Genomic DNA, 21,064 nt, shown 5'->3' with positions numbered 1-21,064 from the left:
CGCTTTTGCTTAAACCATATTTACCATATATTCTGGACTTACTGCGTCTTCTTTGTCACCAAAACACTTTTTCAACTTTGGCGTACTGCCTCAGTATTTAAAAGCCATTATAAGAGTGTGCAGTATTTAAATTAAAGGAAATGTATATATTTGGATTTAGTAAAACACATCTCCAAGGGTATATATTCAGGGTAAAAGAAAATTTTTGCCATGTATTCCCAAATGTCCAAACCTATAATAAGACTTTAGGTTTTCAATTAAATATATGTATGAGTTTGTTTTACTTATAAGAGCATTCCCTTACTCTTTACACACACACTAGTAAGGCACAGATCATTAACAGCCAGATAGCTTGTTGATTAATCTACCTGTGGAACTGAGGTATGGGGAAAATGGACAACACATGTCATTATGTTGGCAGACAACACTGAGCCAGGGGGATGTTTTTCAAGCTGCGGGCCACCGTGACAATTTCTGGCTGGAAACTCGGGAGGTGTTTGCTTTTATTTGGAAAAATTGGAAACTGGAAATCCTGTCCTACCCGTGTGTAAGGTCACACTCTGTGAAATTGTGTGCAAAGAGGAAGTTTCCACATAGATGAGGAAATCTGTTCCCAAACTATTAAAAAAAACAAAAAAAACCCACATCTGTTGCCATTAGTTCAAAGGTTAGGAGAGGTTTACAGCATCAATCTTTAGCTTGAAAGAGTTATGACTGCTGACCATAATTACCATCAGTTACAATTAACATTTATTGTCAAAGATTTACAATAATTTACAGAATTGACATTATCAGCAAAACAACTTTTGAAAGAATTTAACTGATATACACTGTGTTAAAGGTGAAGACAATTACAAAAGAGAAAGCAAAAACAAAATCTCTTTAAAACAGACAATACATAATTAAGAATCTTATGGTACAAGCAATACTGGAACCACAGCAGAGACATCAAAACAGTGACTAATTACATTGACACTGCTTCATTGTAGCAGGAGTAGAGCGGACACTTATCAATAGAAAGAGTTGTCAGGCATGATATAGATACAGGAATGAATAAAAGCATCCATATCTTTCTCTCTCTGTGTCTTGGAGCATCCTCACAGTGCCAGGGTGTCTTTAATCAGCCTCCTCATTGTTGTGCTTACAGAGGTGCCCAGGGAGTCAGTGATCTGGTATGTGATTTTGTAAAGGTAGGGCTGGACATCTTTGAGACTGGTGTCAAAAACATTGTCCACTTCAGACTGGGTGGGCATCTTTGGCAGGTATTCGTGGCGATTTATGACCTCAACAACGTTGATCACCTTCTCGCCCAGCTTCTCGCCCACTTTCTCCCTGCAGATCTGTCTCTCCTGCTCATTGGCCAGGTTGACAACGTTGACCTTGATGCTCCACACTTCCCAGGGAATACACTCGTCCGAAAAAGGCCAGCGAGACTTCTTCTTCTGGTAAAACTCCAGGGAGATTTGCCCCATGCCATCGCTGCCAGAGTTGCTCAAAGCATCCTGTAACCAAAGCATATATTAAAACATCCAAATTACAGGCCTGCCCATGCATCACAGTCAACAATCACATGTTGAAACCAACAATTACCTTGAATTCAGACACAGCTCTTCTGATCACTCTGTCCAGCTCCTCGGAGGACACCCGCACAAAGGTGAAATCGATGAAGTCGCAGTCGATGTCTAGTGTGCCCACGGTACCGATGGAGTAGGTGCCCTCTTTTTTGTAGTGAAATTTCCCGGTGCTGCGATGCAGTAAAATGGTGTGCAACAAAGCCAGCATAGCTTCTTCCACCTGCCTGGCCTCCACTGTTACTTCAAGAACTTCCGAGCGGCAATTCATTGTGAAATGATAGTTATTTCCATTTACATGCGACGACTCAAGTAGGGTGATGGCTAACTTTAACTGTTACTGTATGTCGATCACGTTTGGTGACGAAGATATATTTTGTTTACCTCTAAGGAGGGGCGGGGCCTATCCTACACCGTGTATTACACTATATTAAAATACAAATAAGGTTAGTTTTTTTTTCTCCATAAAAGCTACCCTACCTCCAATTGTAACGTCCACAGACTGAGCACAGGGACATGGTAACGAAAGCTAGCTAAGCGTTTGCTATAAACGGGACAGGAAGACGTGGTAATGATGACAGTGGGACAATCTACGGCAAGCCGCGAAGTTCAGAACACCCTTTCGGAGTCGTTTTTCTTAAATGCGTTTTTTTAATGGGACTTATTGTATTTAACATAGCAAAAAAACAGCATTCATGAGCGAATAATTTCTTCTAGGTACCACACCGTAGCCTCCGTTGTGAAAAACGCTTAAGTTCGCACGACCACCGGACGTCAACAAATTCTGTCATTTGCCGCTGTGCATTCTGGGAGTTACAGTTTGTGCCACATATCCGTTTCCAAGCTGCAACTTTATACAGTCATACTGAGCCGCACTCAAAGTCCAGCGGTAAGGACTGCTCTCCTCGCTTCCAGGATGTTTTCCCGGGACTCTTGTTCTGTATCTGGATATCGTTTGGTGGAGCTCAACTGCAAACTTTGGAAATAATCCCTATTTGCTCAACTTTAGTGGTTCAGTAGCTAATGTTGAATAGCTAGTTAAGCGAACCGTGGCGAAGATTAGCTAACTAAGCTAACAACCATATTCAATGAGAAGGGGGAGAGTGCACTCTTCTGTAGGTTTAGTTGAAGCCAGAGACTACCTTTAGCTCTTTGACAGTGGTCTAAGTCTCTATAACCAGCTTTTGTCATTTACGACCTCTATATGGCTTTTAAAAGCTGGAACGGAGTACTGCAACATGGATAACAATAAGCATAATATGTTTTGGGGGTTGATATCTGGGCTGTTATCAGTTGTCGGAGATCGCTTTCACTGATTTGGCCGTTCCCTGACCAAATTACTTACTATGAGGTTGCCAGGAAACCTCTCAAAGGAGGTGTGTTAAGCTGTGATCATCGTTTTCATTTGCAAAGAATGTCCGACTTTGAGGGTTCCAGTTCATATTTTGGTTTGGAGGATCCGCAGTGGATATGCATGGTCACACTTTTCCTTGCGTCCCTGGTCACTCTCATACTGTATTTCGTACAGTATTTCCAACAAAGGGGTGTAGGAAATAAGCAGAGAGCAGCGGAGGACAATGCGGCGAAGGAGGAAGCTGCCTCTCTGCTGGGATGGGCGCTGTCACTGGCGAGCTGGAAAAGTCAGTGGAGAGGAGCTTGGTGCAGGGCTTTGAATGACGAATCAAGGAAGCGTGGGGTAAGTCTCATGACCACCAGGCCATCACTACTCTGTGGCAGGCAGGTGACTTCAGTGAAGAAAGTGCAGCTTGTCATATGGTGTGACAGGGTTGTAATAACTCAAGTAAATCCCCTTATCTGTGCTCTCATATGGATAGCTTTTGCAGACCCACCCTACTCCAATGAAATCTTACCCCCTTCCTTTTATAATTTGATCTGACATGTTCATGTACACTTTTGCACCCTCTTGCACCACTTCTGAACCATCTGCGTTTGTTTCTATTCCTTAGAAATATCAAGTCAGAACACATGCATTGACGTCGCCAGCCCAGATCATTGTTCATTTATTGGCATCCTCATTCCCCCGCTCTCTGTGAGTTGTGTAATAGGTGTTTACTATTGTTTTAAGCTTATTGTCTTCTTCCTCATTAGGGTTCTGTTCTGTTGACGTTTGAAGAGGATGATCTTCAGGCCTCAGAGCTCATGGTCAGCCAAGTGTCCAGCTTTCAGAAGTCGGCCAGAAACAAGGTATACTAACCTTAAGGTGTTTTATCAGTACAGTTGAAGGAAATGCCTTTTTCTCGTGTGTTTATGGCTGTTTTGTTTTGTGTATTTCCAGTGATCAATGAATATCTTTTTCTGAGCGTTATCTAGATCTGTGGCAGTGTTGTGTGTGTTATTAAAGAAAATTATATATTTTATTTCCCATGGTAGCATTCATCTTGATTATAGCAACAGACTGGATTTCTACTTTCCTTGTTTGTGTGCGTTATTGACAAAGGCTGTCCCTCAAATCAATCTCCCTTTCCCTAATTCAGTGGAGAGGGAGCTGCTTTACCACCAAGTGCTGCATTTAAGCCCACAGTGAACAAGCACTGACTCATCAACTCAGAAATACTGGTATAGACATTTCCTCCGTTCATTTAGATCTGACAAATGAATCTGCTTGGCTATTTTTTTTTTTTCAGGTGTCAACCTGCTCGCTACAAAAATCACTGTGAATGAAAACAAATACATGAAAAAGACTATAAACACTTGAATAGTGCTTCTTTCATCAGATTATGTGCTAACCTGCTGCAGACCGTGTGTAAAACAAACTGCCACCGGAGGGCTTTTTATGTTTTTAGCGAGGTCAGATAGGGACAAATAGCTTGCTCTGCTGCTGGCCTGGTCGGCGTTGCAGTGCTCCCAGTGCAAACTCAGCCCTTTCTTTTGTGATCATCGTAATATGGAGCAAAATACCAGCTGCTCTGTTGTTGAATGCAGGGAGTCTAATGAACAGAGGCTTATTTTTACTGTGTACACACTGTGTGTGGGTAAAAATATACACTGCGTGTGCATGTGTGCGTGCGTGCGTTTTAAGAAGCTTACATAGCTGTCAAGCTCAGCACTGAGGAGGAGCAGCCAGACAGGAATGCACCGGCACTGATGTTTATGTTAACGTTTCTCCTCACAGGGGTCTAATATCAGACTAGATGCAAAAACACACGTAACCTACACTGAAATCAGAATGAAAGCAATGAATAAATATCTTTCAAGTAAGAAGACACTTTACCAATGGTTGGTAATTTACTCTGTTAAAGATGTATTCCATTTCAGTGAAGGGGATTTATTGTACTCGCAGAGGATTGGATTTGCTGATAATGCCTTTGGAAGCTTGTGCAGATCCTTTTCCTTTTTTACAGTTCAGTGTGAACTGCTTTTAAGATGTCTGTAGATTCTCACTCATCCAGGATAACTGCTCAAATATTTTGCTTTTGGATCCGTTTTAGCAAAAGCCACGTGCCTTTTTATGCCATGTCATGGTAACATAAATGTATTGTCAACAAATCCTCACAGATCCTTTCACATATGGATAATCATACAGCAACTTACATTTTAGTACAAATTCTAGTTTCCCTCCCTGTTTGAGTTGCTTCCATAGTACATGATATAACTACATCTGAGTTGCATTGAAATGCTTAAGCTCTAGCATTCTCTTACTAATGATAAAAATAATAATAATACACTAATGCCTCACTTTGTCTTCCCAACAGGCCGCTTGCTGCAGTGTGGTTGGGGAGAAGCTTCAGTTCTCTGTCAGTGCAGCATCAACAGCCATGGCCACCCCAGACCCTTGTAAATACACAGTCTGTATAACTCCACTGGAGCTGCAGGTAAATGCTCTATTGTTGGTCCAAAGGCATCTATTAAAGGTGTGCGTTTCATAGACATAAACGATACGCATCTGTTCTTTTGTGAATATCTCTTTAACACTGGGGTGCCTGAAAACAGTCACATCCTTTGGAAGTCATTGTGGTTTAGTTTAATGGGAGATTTTATTGAACATGATGCGCGGCCCAGCATTGGCTCACTGCTGGTAGAAGACTCAGATTTAATGGTTGGGATATCTTTTTTTGGGCCAATGTCCTGAAGACCTCATTAAAATCACTGTCAGGCCCATTTCCAGTAAGGCTGGCCCTGCTTTGTCTACATTCACATTTATCAGGGGCCTAGATGTGACTCTGGCGCTATGACACAAATGACTGATGAGTGCTTGTTCTTACCTGGAAATTACAGGGATTTATTTTATTTATCATGGCCAAACATGACTAAAACATTTCCATGGCTCACTCACAATCTTTCCTCATAAAACTCTGATGCAGTGTTCAAATAAAGCAGAGAGAGTCAAAGGTGACGTTGTGTAATGGTTAGTGTGCATTAAGCAGTGGTAAGCTTGCGTCCTGTTCTTAGGTTCTGTGTTAAATCTCAGCCAATGTATGGATGCCAGCTAACCCAATTGTATTAAAGCTATTTTTAAACCAATAAGGTGCTTGTAACCCCCCGTGAGTTCACTGTGCCACAAATACAACCTGAGTGAGAGACTCAGGATTAGAGTCGGGCCGGTTTTGTTTTGGTTGGGGATCGGTTGTTGTTGCAGGAACATAAAGGAAGCCTCTTGTCTCCCTTTCACTCTTGATTGTTTCAGCTTAGTCTGGAAAAGTCAGAAAACCTTTTCAAACGTCTCCATCCATCTGCTGGAACATTTGTTAGCTTTTGACTGAGATCCATGCTAGAATGGTCCTGGCTTGTCATGTAATGAGTGCTGGGGATAACAGAAGCCCATGACATTTAAAGTATATGGTCACAATAATTGACCAGTACACTGCGGTGTGCTGCTTTGTGGACTTTGTCTTTTAACACACTACTGCACCACATGGCCAGTTGCAGGTGATGGGGGGGGGACACATGTGACATGGGCAGTATCTTTGCAATGCAAAAACCCTATGTAGTGTATGACTTCACAACAAGCACTTCTCTTTTGTTGAAGTTATAATCGGGTGATGTGAGCCTCTAAACTACTTTAATGGCTATACATTTAAAAAGCCACTTCTTGGCAAACCGTTTCTGTTCTTCAGTTATTTTTATGCTGCTAATATAGCCTTCCACTTTAAGATTTGTATGAAGTGACCCGGGTCTTATTAATGCAAGCTGTGATATTGTTCTTTTGAATCCTTCTCATTGCTATCTGATGAGGCCTTTGTTTGGCATCACAGAGGCGGCTGTTCAGTCTTACACTGGAATCCAGGCATGCTGGGACAGGATGGCCCAGTTGGTTTTCTGTCTTTCTCATTTCTCTCTCCTTCTTTCATTTTCTTTCTTGGCTGAGCTAGGTGTAGATGTACATCTTGCTGACATTCTCTACTTAACCGGTCTGGCAGGATGACCATAGATGAATTGCAGAAGTTTGTATATGGTGTTGACCAGTGCGTGGGTGTTAATGGTCATATCATTTCAGTGTTTACTTACACTGACTTAGTATACAAAACATGATTTAAGAGGAAGAAGTTTATAAAACAAAGACAATGAAGACAATTTTCATGTAATTACACGGGGAAAAAACTTGCTTACTGCCATTGAAGTGAGTCAACAAATTAACATTAACAAATCTATATATATAAAAAACTGGTGCAGTGTAATTTAGTACTTTATTTTCAAGTGAGGGACACAAAGACTAAAAAAGTTGTATGAATTACAGAACATTCTGCAGCCACAATAATCCTGGGATTTGTTTAAACCATGTTAATCCCCAATTAACTTTGAAACTGTAAGTTTAAACATCCTGAACTCATTATGTTTATTGTATAGATTTACTGTAAGTGAAGCTGTTGAGCAGTGTATGACCTCTGATCACCATGACATTGTGAGGCAAATATGGTTTTCTCTGTGTTCCTCAGCTTGATCTAAAGATGCAAGAAGCTAAAGATGAAATCAAGGTGACTTGGGGAGTGTCTCACCTGGAGACAGGGGAGCTGCAGGTGACACCCACTTTCACCCAGGTAATTGTTAGGCTGCAGATAAAGGGATGTACCTCCTGTCTGTATTAGTTCTGATACACTGAAACAGGTTTTTGTTTGTTTGTTGTTGTTTTGAAGATTTTATTGAAAATCTATAGCAAGATTTTGAATGTCAAAAATAAAAAACCTTACTTTGCATCAGGCCAGTAAAGTTAAAAAAATAAATAAAATGTAACATTTAAAGTGAGGTGTATTTTGTTTTTTGTGCTCACACAAAGGAGGTTATGGATTTGTGTTAATAGTGTCAATGAAGTTTTAATATGTGTGTGATTTATCTGATACGGTGACCTCTTTCTATCAGGACAATGCCAACACTTCCAGTGTAGCAGCGATAAAGGAGCAGCTGAGGCAGCTGTTATGTGTGACGCGTCCCTCTGTGTTGCTGGGCTGCAGGCCTGCTCAGGCCTCAGAGGTCAAGGTGAGTGGAGGAGCCTGGTGAATGACATCTTAACAGCAGCCACACAAGAACGCCAAGCAGACAAGTGTGTGCAAGTCTGTCACGCCAGGTCGTTGTTTGCAGTATGCTGCAAACTGACAAATAGACCTTAAAGTGGCTATAATCTGTATTTGTCCAAAAAAAAATTATTGAATGACACAGAGAAAACAACACTGAAATGTGGAAGTGGTTACTTGTGGTGATGAATCTACAGAGTATTATCAGCTGAATCTGTAGCTGCCCTGGCCTTTATGGAGCTTCATAGTGAGTTTCTTTAAATTGTATTGCTGACCAGCTCAAAACCTTTCTGTTTTGTTTCACTCTTGCCACTCTCATAATGTTTTTCGGCTGCAGATGGCAGATATTTTCAGCAAAAAAGCTCTAAAAAGCCACTCTGTGCTACCCGCTCAGCACCAAACAGCAGAGACAAACAGCAGCGACTAACTGACTAGTGGACCATTTGGTAGCTAAAGAGCCTCCAGCGTTAGAGATCAAAAATGGAGCTAAAAGAGAGTAAATATTTGATTAACATTCATCAGGTAACACAAACACCACTCTAAAGGAAGTATAATGTTACTCTGCTGGGTATGTAAACAAGCAACTGTTTGCCTACAAGGTGAGGAGTTGTCAGTGCTGTGTTCTCAGCTGGTTTCTGCTGCACTAATGCATCAAATGTACACTGCTCAAAAAAATAAAGGGAACACTTAAACAACACAATGTAACTCCAAGTCAATCACACTCCTGTGAAATCAAACTGTCCACTTAGGAAGCAACACTGATTAACAATCAATTTCACATGCTGTTGTGCAAATGGAATAGACAACAGGTGGAAATTATAGGCAATTAGCAAGACACCCCCAATAAAGGAGTGGTTCTGCAGGTGGTGACCACAGACCACTTCTCAGTTCCTATGCTTCCTGGCTGATGTTTTGGTCACTTTTGAATGCTGGCGGTGCTTTCACTCTAGTGGTAGCATGAGACGGAGTCTACAACCCACACAAGTGGCTCAGGTAGTGCAGCTCATCCAGGATGGCACATCAATGCGAGCTGTGGCAAGAAGGTTTGCTGTGTCTGTCAGCGTAGTGTCCAGAGCACGGAGACGCTACCAGGAGACAGGCCAGTACATCAGGAGACGTGGAGGAGGCCGTAGGAGGGCAACAACCCAGCAGCAGGACCGCTACCTCCGCCTTTGTGCGAGGAGGAGCAGGAGGAGCACTGCCAGAGCCCTGCAAAATGACCTCCAGCAGGCCACAAATGTGCATGCGTCTGTTCAAACGGTCAGAAACAGACTCCATGAGGTTGGTATGAGGGCCCGACGTCCACAGGTGGGGGTTGTGCTTACAGCCCAACACCGTGCAGGATGTTTGGCATTTGCCAGAGAACACCAACATTGGCAAATTCGCCACTGGCGCCCTGTGCTCTTCACAGATGAAAGCAGGTTCACACTGAGCACATGTGACAGACGTGACAGAGTCTCATTTTGACTTGTTTTAAGGACATTACATCAAAGTTGGATCGGCATGTAGTGTGGTTTTCCACTTTGATTTTGAGTGTGACTCCAAATCCAGACCTCCATGGGTTGATAAATTTGATTTCCATTGATAATTTTTGTGTGATTTTGTTGTCAGCACATTCAACTATGTAAAGAAAGGAGTATTTAATGAGATTATTTCATTTATTCAGACCTAGGATGTGTTATTTTAGTGTTCCCTTTATTTTTTTGAGCAGTGTATTATGCTGACATGCATTTACAAAAAGGTTTTTGGTGACACGCCGTTTACCCAGCCATCACCGGATGTCATGTCATGCGTTTCTGATTTGATCTTGTGTTATACTCTTGTGTTCACATTTTAGTCTAGTGGTCATTATGAAAATACTATTCAAATACAGAGTACATTCTGTCAGCAGGGTTGTTTTTCATAGAGTCCTCCCCTCTTGTGCAAACTACTGTTTTATATTGTCTTTGTCACACAGAATGCTATGAATACATGCACATTGTACCTTGGATGTTGAGAAGCTGGCTGTAGTTGTATTCTCCTATAAAGAAATGGGGGGGGGGTTTGGATCTGACACTTCACCATTTACACGAAAGCATGTTGTAGATATCTTCTAAGATGAATGATACAATTTGATCTACTGAAAAGTTTCTTTTTGATTCAGTAGCATTGTGCCACTTCTATAATAAAAAGCCGCTAATAAGGTATGGTACATGTTGCAATTTATATTGCAGCCAATAGGTCGACATTGTGGAATTATTTACTTACTATGGTTTCTATAATAGGATGCCCGCAACAACGTGGTGTCACCCCCAAAACCCCCCCGTGCCCACGACTGGAAACTGCTGGTGAAGAACATCCGGGTGACACTGAATCAGGAGGAAGATGCTGCAGGTTCTGATGAAACAGCTGTAGCTAGTGTCTTTATTCTGTCCTGAGCTCATAAACCGTCCTCAGTCACCTCTGTACCTTGTGGGCAAGTGGTCAACTCACACCGACGTTGCAGTCATAACTCTGGCTTATTGTTATCAGTTCAAAGAAATGCAAACATTTGACAGCTCTGGAAAAGATGTGTTTGATATGTTTCTTCCAAGCTTTATCCTGTGTCAATAGCCATATAAACTCCATCCATCAGCCTCCTTCCAACAAATCATATTTACCTAAGGTTCATCCCAGTAATGCAAGATGAAACACAAGGTGCAGTACAAAGAATAATTAGTATTTTTATTAAGGCACTTCCATTTCCCTGTACATATAAAAAAGTGAAATCTTTTGCATTATACCTATGCTGTGTCAAGAAAGTTGCCGGAGAAGACCACACAACCTTAAAGGAACAGTTTAGGAAATCTGCGTATTCGCTCTCTTGCGGCGTTAGCACAGTGGTTTCAGTCTGTTTAATATGAAGCCACAGCCATGAGACGCTTAGCTCAGCTCAAAGACTAGAAAAAGGGGAAACGGGCCAGCATGGCTTTGTCCAAAGGTAAACAAATTTCATATCCGTACAAAAACCAAACGCTTTGTGAGGGTTATGTGTCTGTCTGTTTCTTTGACTGGACGCTATGACTTCTTGTCGTCAGCATGAGGTTTGAAAGCAGCCAGTAAAGACTTCAAGAAGTCACTGCCACCAACCAAAAAATAACTTGGGCACATAACCCCCATATAGCCACAGCTTATTTGCACTTTGGTTTGGTATTGGTCTTCGTCTCTAACTCTCAGCAAGAAAGCTAATAGAAATATTTCCCCAAATATCAAACTATTCCTTTAATTGCATTATCAATATAAAGAAAGGGTTATACTGAAGTAAACTACATATATGGCATTTTGCAAATCAGCTCAATCACTTGCTGGTCCTGCTTGAGTGCAAATATTTCCAGCTTCACTTATTTTGTCAATTCAAATGCATAATATTCCAATGATGTTATATTAAGACTTGTTTTCTGAGATTTGTTTGCCAGTTGGCTGTCAGAGGTGGTAATCTACTGTTTAAACCTCAACAGTGTTGGCAGTATATTAACAAAACACCCACCATCATCATTAATAATACACTCGCTATAGCCAGTGTGGTGGCACAGACCTGCACAGAAGCAAGTATCCCCTATGATCAGTGAGTGTCAGCCAGGAAACTCGAAGACAAAATGTTTTGAGTTGATGAAAGGCTGTTAAAATAGTTGTTAGCGATGAAGTCTTAGACCTTAACATCGTCGACAACAACTTTGTTTTGGTAGTTCCTGTGTTGAGTCATTCTCTAGTTGTGCTTAAGTGTCCTTCCCAAAACTTAATATTGTACAGCAGAGACATGACACAGCATTCAGCACTTCACCATCTATTTTCCTTCCTTTAAGTGGACAGCAGTTATACTTAGCTTCACTTGTGAGACTTCCTGTCGGCTAGAAGCCAGATCCAGAGCTGCTGCAGTGGATGCTCTGTCTTTAGGGTTTTGCTGATGTTGTATCCAGTAAGACACGGTGCTTTCACAGTACTGGAGCCTGGCTTGTGGCTATTGACTGTCAGTTTAAGTCCTCATCACATGTATTGAGGGAGATTTTTCAACCAGCACTTTGTGAGTGCCCTTTTCCCTATGTATAATTTATCATATATACGCTGACCTTGCCTTTGCCCATTCAAGTGAAGCAGTGGAAGTGACCAAAGCAAAATTGAATCCAGCAGCAGCATGTTGTATTTGATCAGCTGTAAATGACTGTGATACTGATTGTTTTCTGCTGTGTTTGTAGGCAGCATGAATCCTCTGTGTGTACTGCAGTTGGATGATCCTCCACAGAGGTTTAACACCTCTGTTTTGAAGAACACAAGCACTCCTGCCTGGGACCAGCCGTTTATCTTGTAAGCTTTACTGTAGCACGCTTCAAACAATCGCCGTTTTTGCAAAGTAATGCATTTTAATATTTTCTTTTTCTATCTCACCAGTGAATTGAATGGGCTTTCAAAGGAGCTCAATGTGCAGCTAATGAATGATGGACAACCTCAAGAGAGTAAGGAAATGACTGGCTGCCTTTTGATATTTGTGCTTTAGTCATTATGACAGAAGAGGGTTTTTTTTGTTGTTGTTGCCAAACTTTGACTGTCACATGTTCTGGTAGTACCAGACTAAATTTGGTGTGTTTTTCTTATTTTCAGATTCCTTACTTGGTCAAGTGTCAGTGCCTTTTGATCTTGTAAAGAAGCACCCCAAAGGACAGCAAACATTTTCACTCATGACCAAAGACATAGTGACTGGATCACTTACTACTGACGTAAGACTGTTATCCCAGTTAACATTGGGATGTTATCCTACATGTTTGTCTTTGATATCAACAGATATAGTTTACTTCTTTTTCACATATCAGAGGTTATCACGTACACAAAGTTAGAATATTAACTGTGGAGAATTGTGTCCTTCAGTTTACCTACCTGGAGCCCAGTGAGGTGAGGTCCTGGCACCCTCCCACCCCTGCCTCCAGTAAGAGGGTGGAGATGGACCGTACAGTCATGCCCTGTGGCACGGTGGTCACCACCATCACCGCAGTGAAGAGCAAGCCGGGTCGACCGCTCCCTCTTGGACTCAACATAGGTATAGCACTGCAAACCTTCAAGACTAGTGAAACCGGTCTTTTTCAGAGAAGGCATGTGTCACATAATTCATACCAAACAAGTTACACTGCAGGGAGGCTCATGGAGGTTTCTATTTATTCAAGTGATGCTGTTGTTAGATTCAAGTAAAAACAGCTGATGCAAAGAGATAGTGTGTGCCTTCAAATGTCCACAGACCGTTCCAAAACAACAGTATAGGCTGGCATTTCAGTTTTGAAAACCAGAGTTATCAGCACCCAGCAGATCTATGGTGCAGTGGCTGATATTGGTAACAAGCCTCTTATTCTACTTCTGACTTATGATGGTGCCATTGAGCATTGAAAATGTGTTTCCCCTTTAAATATGCTGTTGCTCATGCTGAGATAATGCTGTTATAATGATCTTAATATTGATTTAATCCATACAATTTGTATACAAATTCCTGCAAATGGCATCACCATAAAAAAAAAAGCTGTTTTAAATTTTGCAATAAAACCTCTAAAAGATCCTACTAGGACATTAAACAGAGGCTGGCTCTATGGATGGCAATGTGCATATTATACCTGCTAAACATTTGCATATTAAAGTTGTGACTGTTCGTATTCAGCCTAAGTACGTCCTCACCGAGCAGCTAGCGTGAGTCTTGTTATTACAATATCAATGAGAGTTGGGGCCTGATACCTTGGACACCAAAATAATGCAAAGTATAAATAGAGTAATTAGAGGTTTCTGTTTGATAAAATCTAAAACTGAATTACAACAGTTCAAATACACTGTTAGACCAGTCCCATCCCTAAATAGGTCTAGAGAGGAAAAGGCAAGACATTTCTTATTAAACATGCAATGCTAAGTAGTACAAAATCAAAGAGATCTATATCTAAAAAAAATCCTATAGACACTACATCTACACAATAAGTTCAGCAGTTTGGTGTAAGTGTGATGACATACATACATTTGCCAATCTTAAACAATTGCAGAAGGACAGTCAAGACGTCAATAGGCCTTTTTCATGGAAGACATTTCGACATGCCACAGTAGAAGAAGCACAAGTGAAAATAATAACGTACATCATGGTTGAATTCCGTTTAGCTGCTCCAGTTTTGGGGTCCTAGTATTGTGCATGCTGGCTCGCTGTCACACTGTAACGTTTATTTGGACACTTGTATAGAGCAGACAGAACAGGGCCACCGTTAATGTTATTTGTAAGAGCTGCATGTTTCCTGCTATCACATGTCAAAATGTCTGCTGTGAAAAAAGGCCCTTTATTTAAAAACACCTGAAAATGCATATTTTTTTCCAACTCATAGGGCCGGATTTACTAACACCCAGAATAAAGAGTACAAAAGTGCGTGTGCATTCTAAAATATTGCACGTGCAATGTACCTGTTATGGGTGATCAACTAAGAATTATTGCGTATGTGATAACAGGTGCAAACACAATGGAGTAGGCAGTATTTAAATGAGGGTTTTGCATGTTTTAATGGTTTCCGCCATGGAGAGTCAGGAGGGAAAACAGCCACTGCGTAAAAACCTTGTTTTATTCATTCAGTGTGTCAGAAGTATGTGGAAATCATACGTACCTGCCCATCCTGCCTCAGATTGCACTAAGTACTTGGGACAGCACACGTGAAAAACTGCTTTGAGAAACCCCAGCAGAAACAGATACAGTATGCTGGAATGACCCAGACGCGAGGACAGAGTGCGAACAACGGGGAGCCAGGGGGAATAAGACATGAACTCCCCTAAAAACATGATTTGTGAAATTTTGGGGGGTCTCTAAAATATTGACAGTATGCTTTTTGTCATTAATTTCTATATTTCTGTATCATCATGGATCATGCGTAAAATCAAGGAGTGTCATGCTTCATCCAGCCAGAGGGGACACCAACCGTCCGCAGCGTGCCCGGTCTCTCGCCCCAACGTCCCATTCCCCTCAGCTGACTACTCCTTGTAACTGGCTCCAAATCAGCCCTTAAGTCAGCTCCAATATGGCATTGCTGGAGAGGCGAAATGTGCACGTTATATGTTCCCCAGTCATGCCAAAAATATTGACACGAATGGAAAAAATCCCTTTCTCTACCTCTTCTTCATTCATTACGCCTGTGCCTCCTTCTTAACAATAACAGCAGCAAACACTTTGGTTTGCACCTTCCTTTCAAACGTATTAAATACAGATGCGGTTGCACTCGCATGAAATTGCAGTTAGCCTTGTTAGATCGCATTGCGTGTAGTAAATTATTTGCATGTTACATTCCCATTACTTTTCACAATCAGAATCAGCTTATGTGTTAATTTGCTGGTGATATCAAGTTTGCACACCTTTTTACTCACACAAACCTTTATAAAATCTGGCCCATAATGCACATTGTTAACAATGTTTTGAACTTCCATTATGCCCATGAAGCAGTCGATGACTTTGTGCTCCCTCAGATCCTGCCCAGAAAGCGGCAACTATCAAGCCCAAGTTGTCAGAGCGTCGCGTTTCAGAGCACACGTCCATGCTAGGGGCCACGGTCAGCAAGGCCTTGTCCTCTTCTGATACTGAGCTGCTGATGCTTAATGGCACGGACCCGGTGGCAGAGGCCGCCATCAGACAACTCCACCAGTCTGCGAAGCAGAAGCTCAAGTCCCCAGTGAAGAAGAGTACCATCATCATCTCTGGCATCGCCAAAGTAAGTTCCAGTACCAGAGGAACTCTTCTCTGGTGCATTATACTGTTTCACTTTCTTTTATTTCACTTTAGTTGAACAGTTTCACTTATTTCATATACAGGGTTTAAATGAGACGATGAGTGGTCAGTCACAAGTGTTTGCTTCTCTGGAAATAAGTTTCCACAGTTTTTAAGATGTTGTGTCCCCCAACATGTTGATCATGAAGACAGAGGAAGGAAGTAGAACTTAAATAATACCCAGTGTTGTTGAAGTGCACTAAATGTGCCAATGATTAAAGCTATCTTTTTACTAGAAATACATTTTAACTACGCGAATCTGCTTAATTTGCCAGACGCCCTTGTCTCAGGATGATGAGCTAGCTCTGATGGCGGGCTACGCTGCAGCGATGGACGCCTCGATGTCAGAGGGCAGCTCTACTCAGGATATGACCACAGCGATCGCGTCAGGGACCAGCAGCCCGCCAGAAGAGTCTGAGCCCCAGGAAGGCCCCAGTGGAATAGGTCGGCCTCCGGAGGACTGGGAGAGCCAAACCGGGGAGGAACTAGACCATACCTCGCTATCCCTGTGTGTGTCCGAGGCGAGCTGCAAGAAGAGAAGGGGTGAGAGGTCACAGAGAGGACTCGCGAGTAACTGTGGACATGGTGACATGGCTGGTCTTTTCTGGCCGTATTATTCCATAAGTCATGTTTAAAATCCTCCCAAAACATAATTCCTTACAGACAAAACTTTATCAGTTTGATTGTTTTCACGGCCGTCGCTCCCCAGTGATGCAGTCTGTTTACATGTTCTTTTCTCTCTTTCCTTCCTACTGTTTCAACCTTTCCTCTTTGAACTGTCATCACTGCCATCTTAGAGGAAGGCAGTGCTAAGCAGACATTATATCCAGATGAGTAAGTTACTTCATGAGTTACTTGTGAGTTACTAGAATCCTTGGAACTCTAGTATGTGTAGTGTCTGCTAGCAATCGGTCGAGTAGATAACATAGTTTTTCTGCAATGTCACGTTCATTTTTCAGTTCATGTAAAATCTATTAGAAATTAGATCATATAGTTGCACAATTTAGAACTTGTGGGGCTGCACAATATAGACAAAGTGCTGTGAGTATTTTCAGATATTCCTTTGCCATGTGCACTGGGACTAAAAGTGGCAAAGACCATTCTCACAGTTTCAGTCCATAATAACATTATAAATATACTGCAGAGTAAAATATCACACAAATGGAGATCAAACATCTTCTCATTTTGCTGTATAGTATATTGTTCAGCCTTCTGATGTATGCATTTATTATGTATGTAGGATACTCATGTTACTTTCCTAATTTGTCATTAATTAGTTTTCATAGTGTTTATGTTGTTTTATATCAACCTAATCTAATCCACAGAAATTAGCAAATCCCAGAAACTCCTTATGTGCTAAAAGGAGAGAATGCGCTTGTAGTGAGGTTGGACCTTGTGGCTGCTCTCTGGTGGTACAGTTCAGTGTGTGTTAGCTGGTGATTAAGCACAGTCTCTTGTCACTATCCAAACTTGACAGAGCTCTTTGACAGAGGAAAGACGAGTAGTGAAAGATTTTTTTTTTCATCATCAATAACCAACAATTTCCAACTAACACAAATTCTGTGCCACTGCTGCTTCAGCTGTCTTCAGATTGCTGCTTCTTCAGATACTTCAAATGAATATTGTTCATACCTGTTTTATTTAGCCTTGAGTGGTGTCATCTTGACACAGTCATTCGCAATAATTATTTCCTGACCTTTTTCTTTTTTCTAATCTACAGGGAGCTTCCTTCAGAAGAGTGCCAAGCTCTTCTTCCGGCGGCGTCACCAGCGCAAGGACCCGGGGATGAGCCAGTCACACAATGACCTGGTTTACCTGGAGTCTCCGGCAGCAGTGGAGCGAGCCAGCCGAACAGCCACGCTTAGCCGGATGCTCAACCGTAAGAGTAAGAATAAGGGCAAAGCCAATGGCTCTACCTCCATCGGGGAGCCACATGCGTGACCCCAACCCCCCCTCACCTCATTCCCTCCTACAACAACTACCGTCGCCACTTCCACCTCAAACTTTCACTGGTAGACTTCCTGGCTAACCTACTCCCTAAATGCCCGACTTGCATAGTGGGGCTCCTGCATTGTGATTGGGAAAGCTGTGCAGATGGAGTAATATCCCCCTCTTCTATTGCCATTTCCTGCTTCCTATAAGAAACGGATATTCCACCAAAAGCAAGTGTGCGGATGAAGGTCTACCTGTCTTGAATTAATGGCATTTCAGAGGATATTGTATTGCATGTTTTCTTGATTTTTATGCAACATTTTGAAATCTTTAAGTGCTTTTGTGGCCTTGTTACTGACAGAAGGGACTGGTGTGGGCCGTCAATCTTTACCTCACTGCCACTGTGAGTAAAGAGTAAAGTCTCCCTGCTGTAAACCGTAATTTCCTACGGTGGACCAACAGGACCAAAGATAAAGAAAAGAGCGGTGTTTGTATGATTTGCACATTTTGAGTACCCTTTATTTAAAGTGCAATGACAGGAGCTACTCTTGTGGTAGAGAGTTGTGTTAACAACATTCACAAAGGGAGATGATATTGTCGCCGCACCACCGGTGCGAGTGGGAGTGACACGACTACTTTTGACACTAATTCTATGAAATGTGGTCTTTATATCAATTCATTAAAAGTCCTTTTAATTTTGTTCCTAATAAAATGAGATCAGAAGAACAGCCATATGTCATTTGCGTGTAACGGCTGTAAAACAAAGCTATCTGGGAAAATGTCAACCTCATTAAAAAGATATCAGAACCAGTTATTTATGATTGGCATGTACAGAGGTTGTGTTAACATGTTTACATGCAACGCCGGCCATTAACATGAGATAACACCCTTCCAACCAGGAAACAAGACAAGCAGTGTGGCTAACGTGAAGCTCGCGCTGTATGCAAGCATTTTGTGTTTACTCCTCTCTGCTGTGTTTTCAAACGATATGCAACTTTCTTCTTTGTCTTCCTAAAAGATTCCTCCTGCACACTACTGTTATCAGCAGGGCTGTTAATGTGTCAAAAGGGAACCGTATGAACCTTTATCCAGAGACTGTGACGTTACACTCGGCCATACTTGTCGCATTAATGAAATTTGTTCTAGGCTCATTTAAATCCTGCTTTTCAACCGAATGAAATCGTCGTTCTTTTAATTGATGTTTTATTTTTTTTAAAGGATGTAGCTATGAACACATGAACGAGAGAAAGGGTGAACACATTTGGGGGCAACCAAATAGTTGGCTAGTAGTGGCTGTTTGTTTTTTTTTATCCAGCTAATGATTGTATTTTCTTTTTGTAAGCAGCTTGTTGAAGATATTTCTGTACATCCTGTTAATGTTTTGTCAGTGAGTTAATCTGCTCAGAGAAATGATGCAGCACAGTGGCAGGCAGAACTAACAGATTGCCTTACAGTTATCCTGAGGATGATGTCACGGGTGGACTTGTTCTCCTCTATTTGATGTGACTTTCAGACCAGAGGATTTAAAGACAGAAGCTCACTGTTTGATTGGCTCTGAGAGACAAGTGTACCGTCACGTTTTTGCACCATCTGCAATGTCTATAATCAAGAAGCCTATGCACATAACATATCTGATAACTGAGTGTTTACATCATTATTAATATTAGACTCAGAGATTAAAAACACTCACTCGCTGTTAATGACAACACTACACTGCAGAGCCAGCGTGGGTTGTCTTTGTGTCTTGGTATTTACAGTACACAATCGAGCTGCGATCACTTCTCATCACCCTGCACCCTTCCACCACCACGGATTGCAGTCTGATTCAGGCTGCAGAAAAATCTGTTACCATTCACACAGAAATCACCTTTACTGAGGGGGGGAAAACGGGTTGTTTTAATTACGCTCCGCTTCAGGGCCCTTCCTTATGGCAGCCTGCTAGCAGTGGCTGCTGTTGTGCATTCAGTGAGCAGTAGGGCTGTATGTGATTAATAAACTGCTTCCTGGTGTGTGTGTGTGTGTGTTTTTTTATTTTTTATCATTGGCATCTGCTCTGTGCACAGAAACTGACTGACTTAACTGTTGTTGCAGAATGTCAGTCACTTCCCTGCAGGGATTGTAACTAATATATATATCGAGTTATTTCATTTTCAGCAATAAATATGGATTGAATAACTGTGACTGTGGTGCCGTTTTCTGTAGTAGTGCTGTAGTGAATTCTCTCCAGTGCTCCTGTCACTTGTAAACCTGTACATGCTGATATGGTATTTCACATGAATTATTACAGAGGCTTTTGTTCATGAATGGTCAACAGTGTCCCACTTTGCTGGCTGAAAATAACGCAGTTGTTGAAAGTATTTAAATACAGTTCAGCAATACTGTTTCTTGAATATTTCCATTTTATACACTGTTACAATACAGTTCATAGGGAAATATTGTCCTTTTTTCTGCACTGCATTTATCTGACAGCTACAGTCGGATATAAAGGCCCTGCCACTGTCGCTAAGTGCTTCCTCGTGGTGGGCACTGTTGGGTTTCTGCAAATAATATTACAAAGAGCACAGTCTAGACCTGCGCTGTATGAAAAGTACAATGAGATAACCTCTGTTATGAAAAGGTGCTCTAGAAATAGAAGTGAATCAAATAGCAAAATAAATGAGTTCTTTTGCAGATTAGCTTCTAGCATGGTGCATGCAGTAAAAATCATGAAGTCATTTGAGTCTGGTATTGATTCCTCAAAAAGTCTCGTAAAAAGTGAAACGGCCAGTGTAGTAGGGATATTAACATATTTAATATTAAGATAATATTTTATTTTTATTAAGATTAAATTACAAACAGAAATGGATTTATAAGAGTAAAGGTAAAGTGTTTAGCAGTTTAACCAGCAAAGTAGTTAAAATCATCTCCACCTCCAACAGCTATCTGAAAAATGCTGCTTTCACATTAATATACATTTTGCTGACTTTTACTTAGTATATTGAATGCAACACTTAAACTTCTGGTTTTTTTTACATCGTTGTATAATTAATCTTAAGTAAAATACCTGAAGACTTCCCCTACATAAGCTGCTGTAAAGTAAAAGCTGTAGAATAATGCTGTAAATAAAAATGCACTACTCAGATCTGTATGTGGGGTTACCTGGGTTTAATTTACACCATTACTACCAATAATAACATCTAATGGGAATTAATGGGGATACATTTTTTAAATTCAAGTACTTGAATTTGCCTTTTATGCCTCCTTTGTTTAACGACCCACAGTAAAACCAATAATCGTCTAATTAATGTTTGATTGAGTTGTTTACATCCATTCTGATGAGC

General features: G+C 41.3%; 2 protein-coding genes across 2 annotated transcripts; one reads left to right on the top strand and one right to left on the bottom strand.

The window, feature by feature from the left end:
* Positions 1–727: 727 nt before the first annotated feature.
* Positions 728–2,324, bottom strand: atg101 (autophagy related 101). Its single transcript, XM_046039672.1, has 2 exons — positions 1,591–2,324; positions 728–1,502 (listed from the first exon to the last, which is right to left on the bottom strand). The coding sequence occupies exons 1-2, from the start codon at positions 1,840–1,842 to the stop codon at positions 1,098–1,100; spliced, it is 657 nt and encodes a 218-aa protein (XP_045895628.1). The 5' UTR covers positions 1,843–2,324; the 3' UTR covers positions 728–1,097.
* Positions 2,325–2,348: 24 nt separating this feature from the next.
* On the top strand, positions 2,349–19,925 carry LOC123963115 (C2 domain-containing protein 2). Its single transcript, XM_046039671.1, has 13 exons — positions 2,349–3,267; positions 3,681–3,776; positions 5,285–5,404; positions 7,466–7,567; positions 7,887–8,003; positions 10,303–10,411; positions 12,250–12,358; positions 12,443–12,507; positions 12,653–12,768; positions 12,917–13,085; positions 15,515–15,756; positions 16,088–16,355; positions 17,533–19,925. The coding sequence occupies exons 1-13, from the start codon at positions 2,986–2,988 to the stop codon at positions 17,751–17,753; spliced, it is 2,016 nt and encodes a 671-aa protein (XP_045895627.1). The 5' UTR covers positions 2,349–2,985; the 3' UTR covers positions 17,754–19,925.
* Positions 19,926–21,064: the final 1,139 nt, after the last annotated feature.

Source organism: Micropterus dolomieu, linkage group LG23 (assembly GCF_021292245.1).
Source record: "Micropterus dolomieu isolate WLL.071019.BEF.003 ecotype Adirondacks linkage group LG23, ASM2129224v1, whole genome shotgun sequence".
NCBI classification, from domain to species: domain Eukaryota; kingdom Metazoa; phylum Chordata; class Actinopteri; order Centrarchiformes; family Centrarchidae; genus Micropterus; species Micropterus dolomieu.
This window is presented reverse-complemented; position numbering and strand designations above follow the sequence as displayed.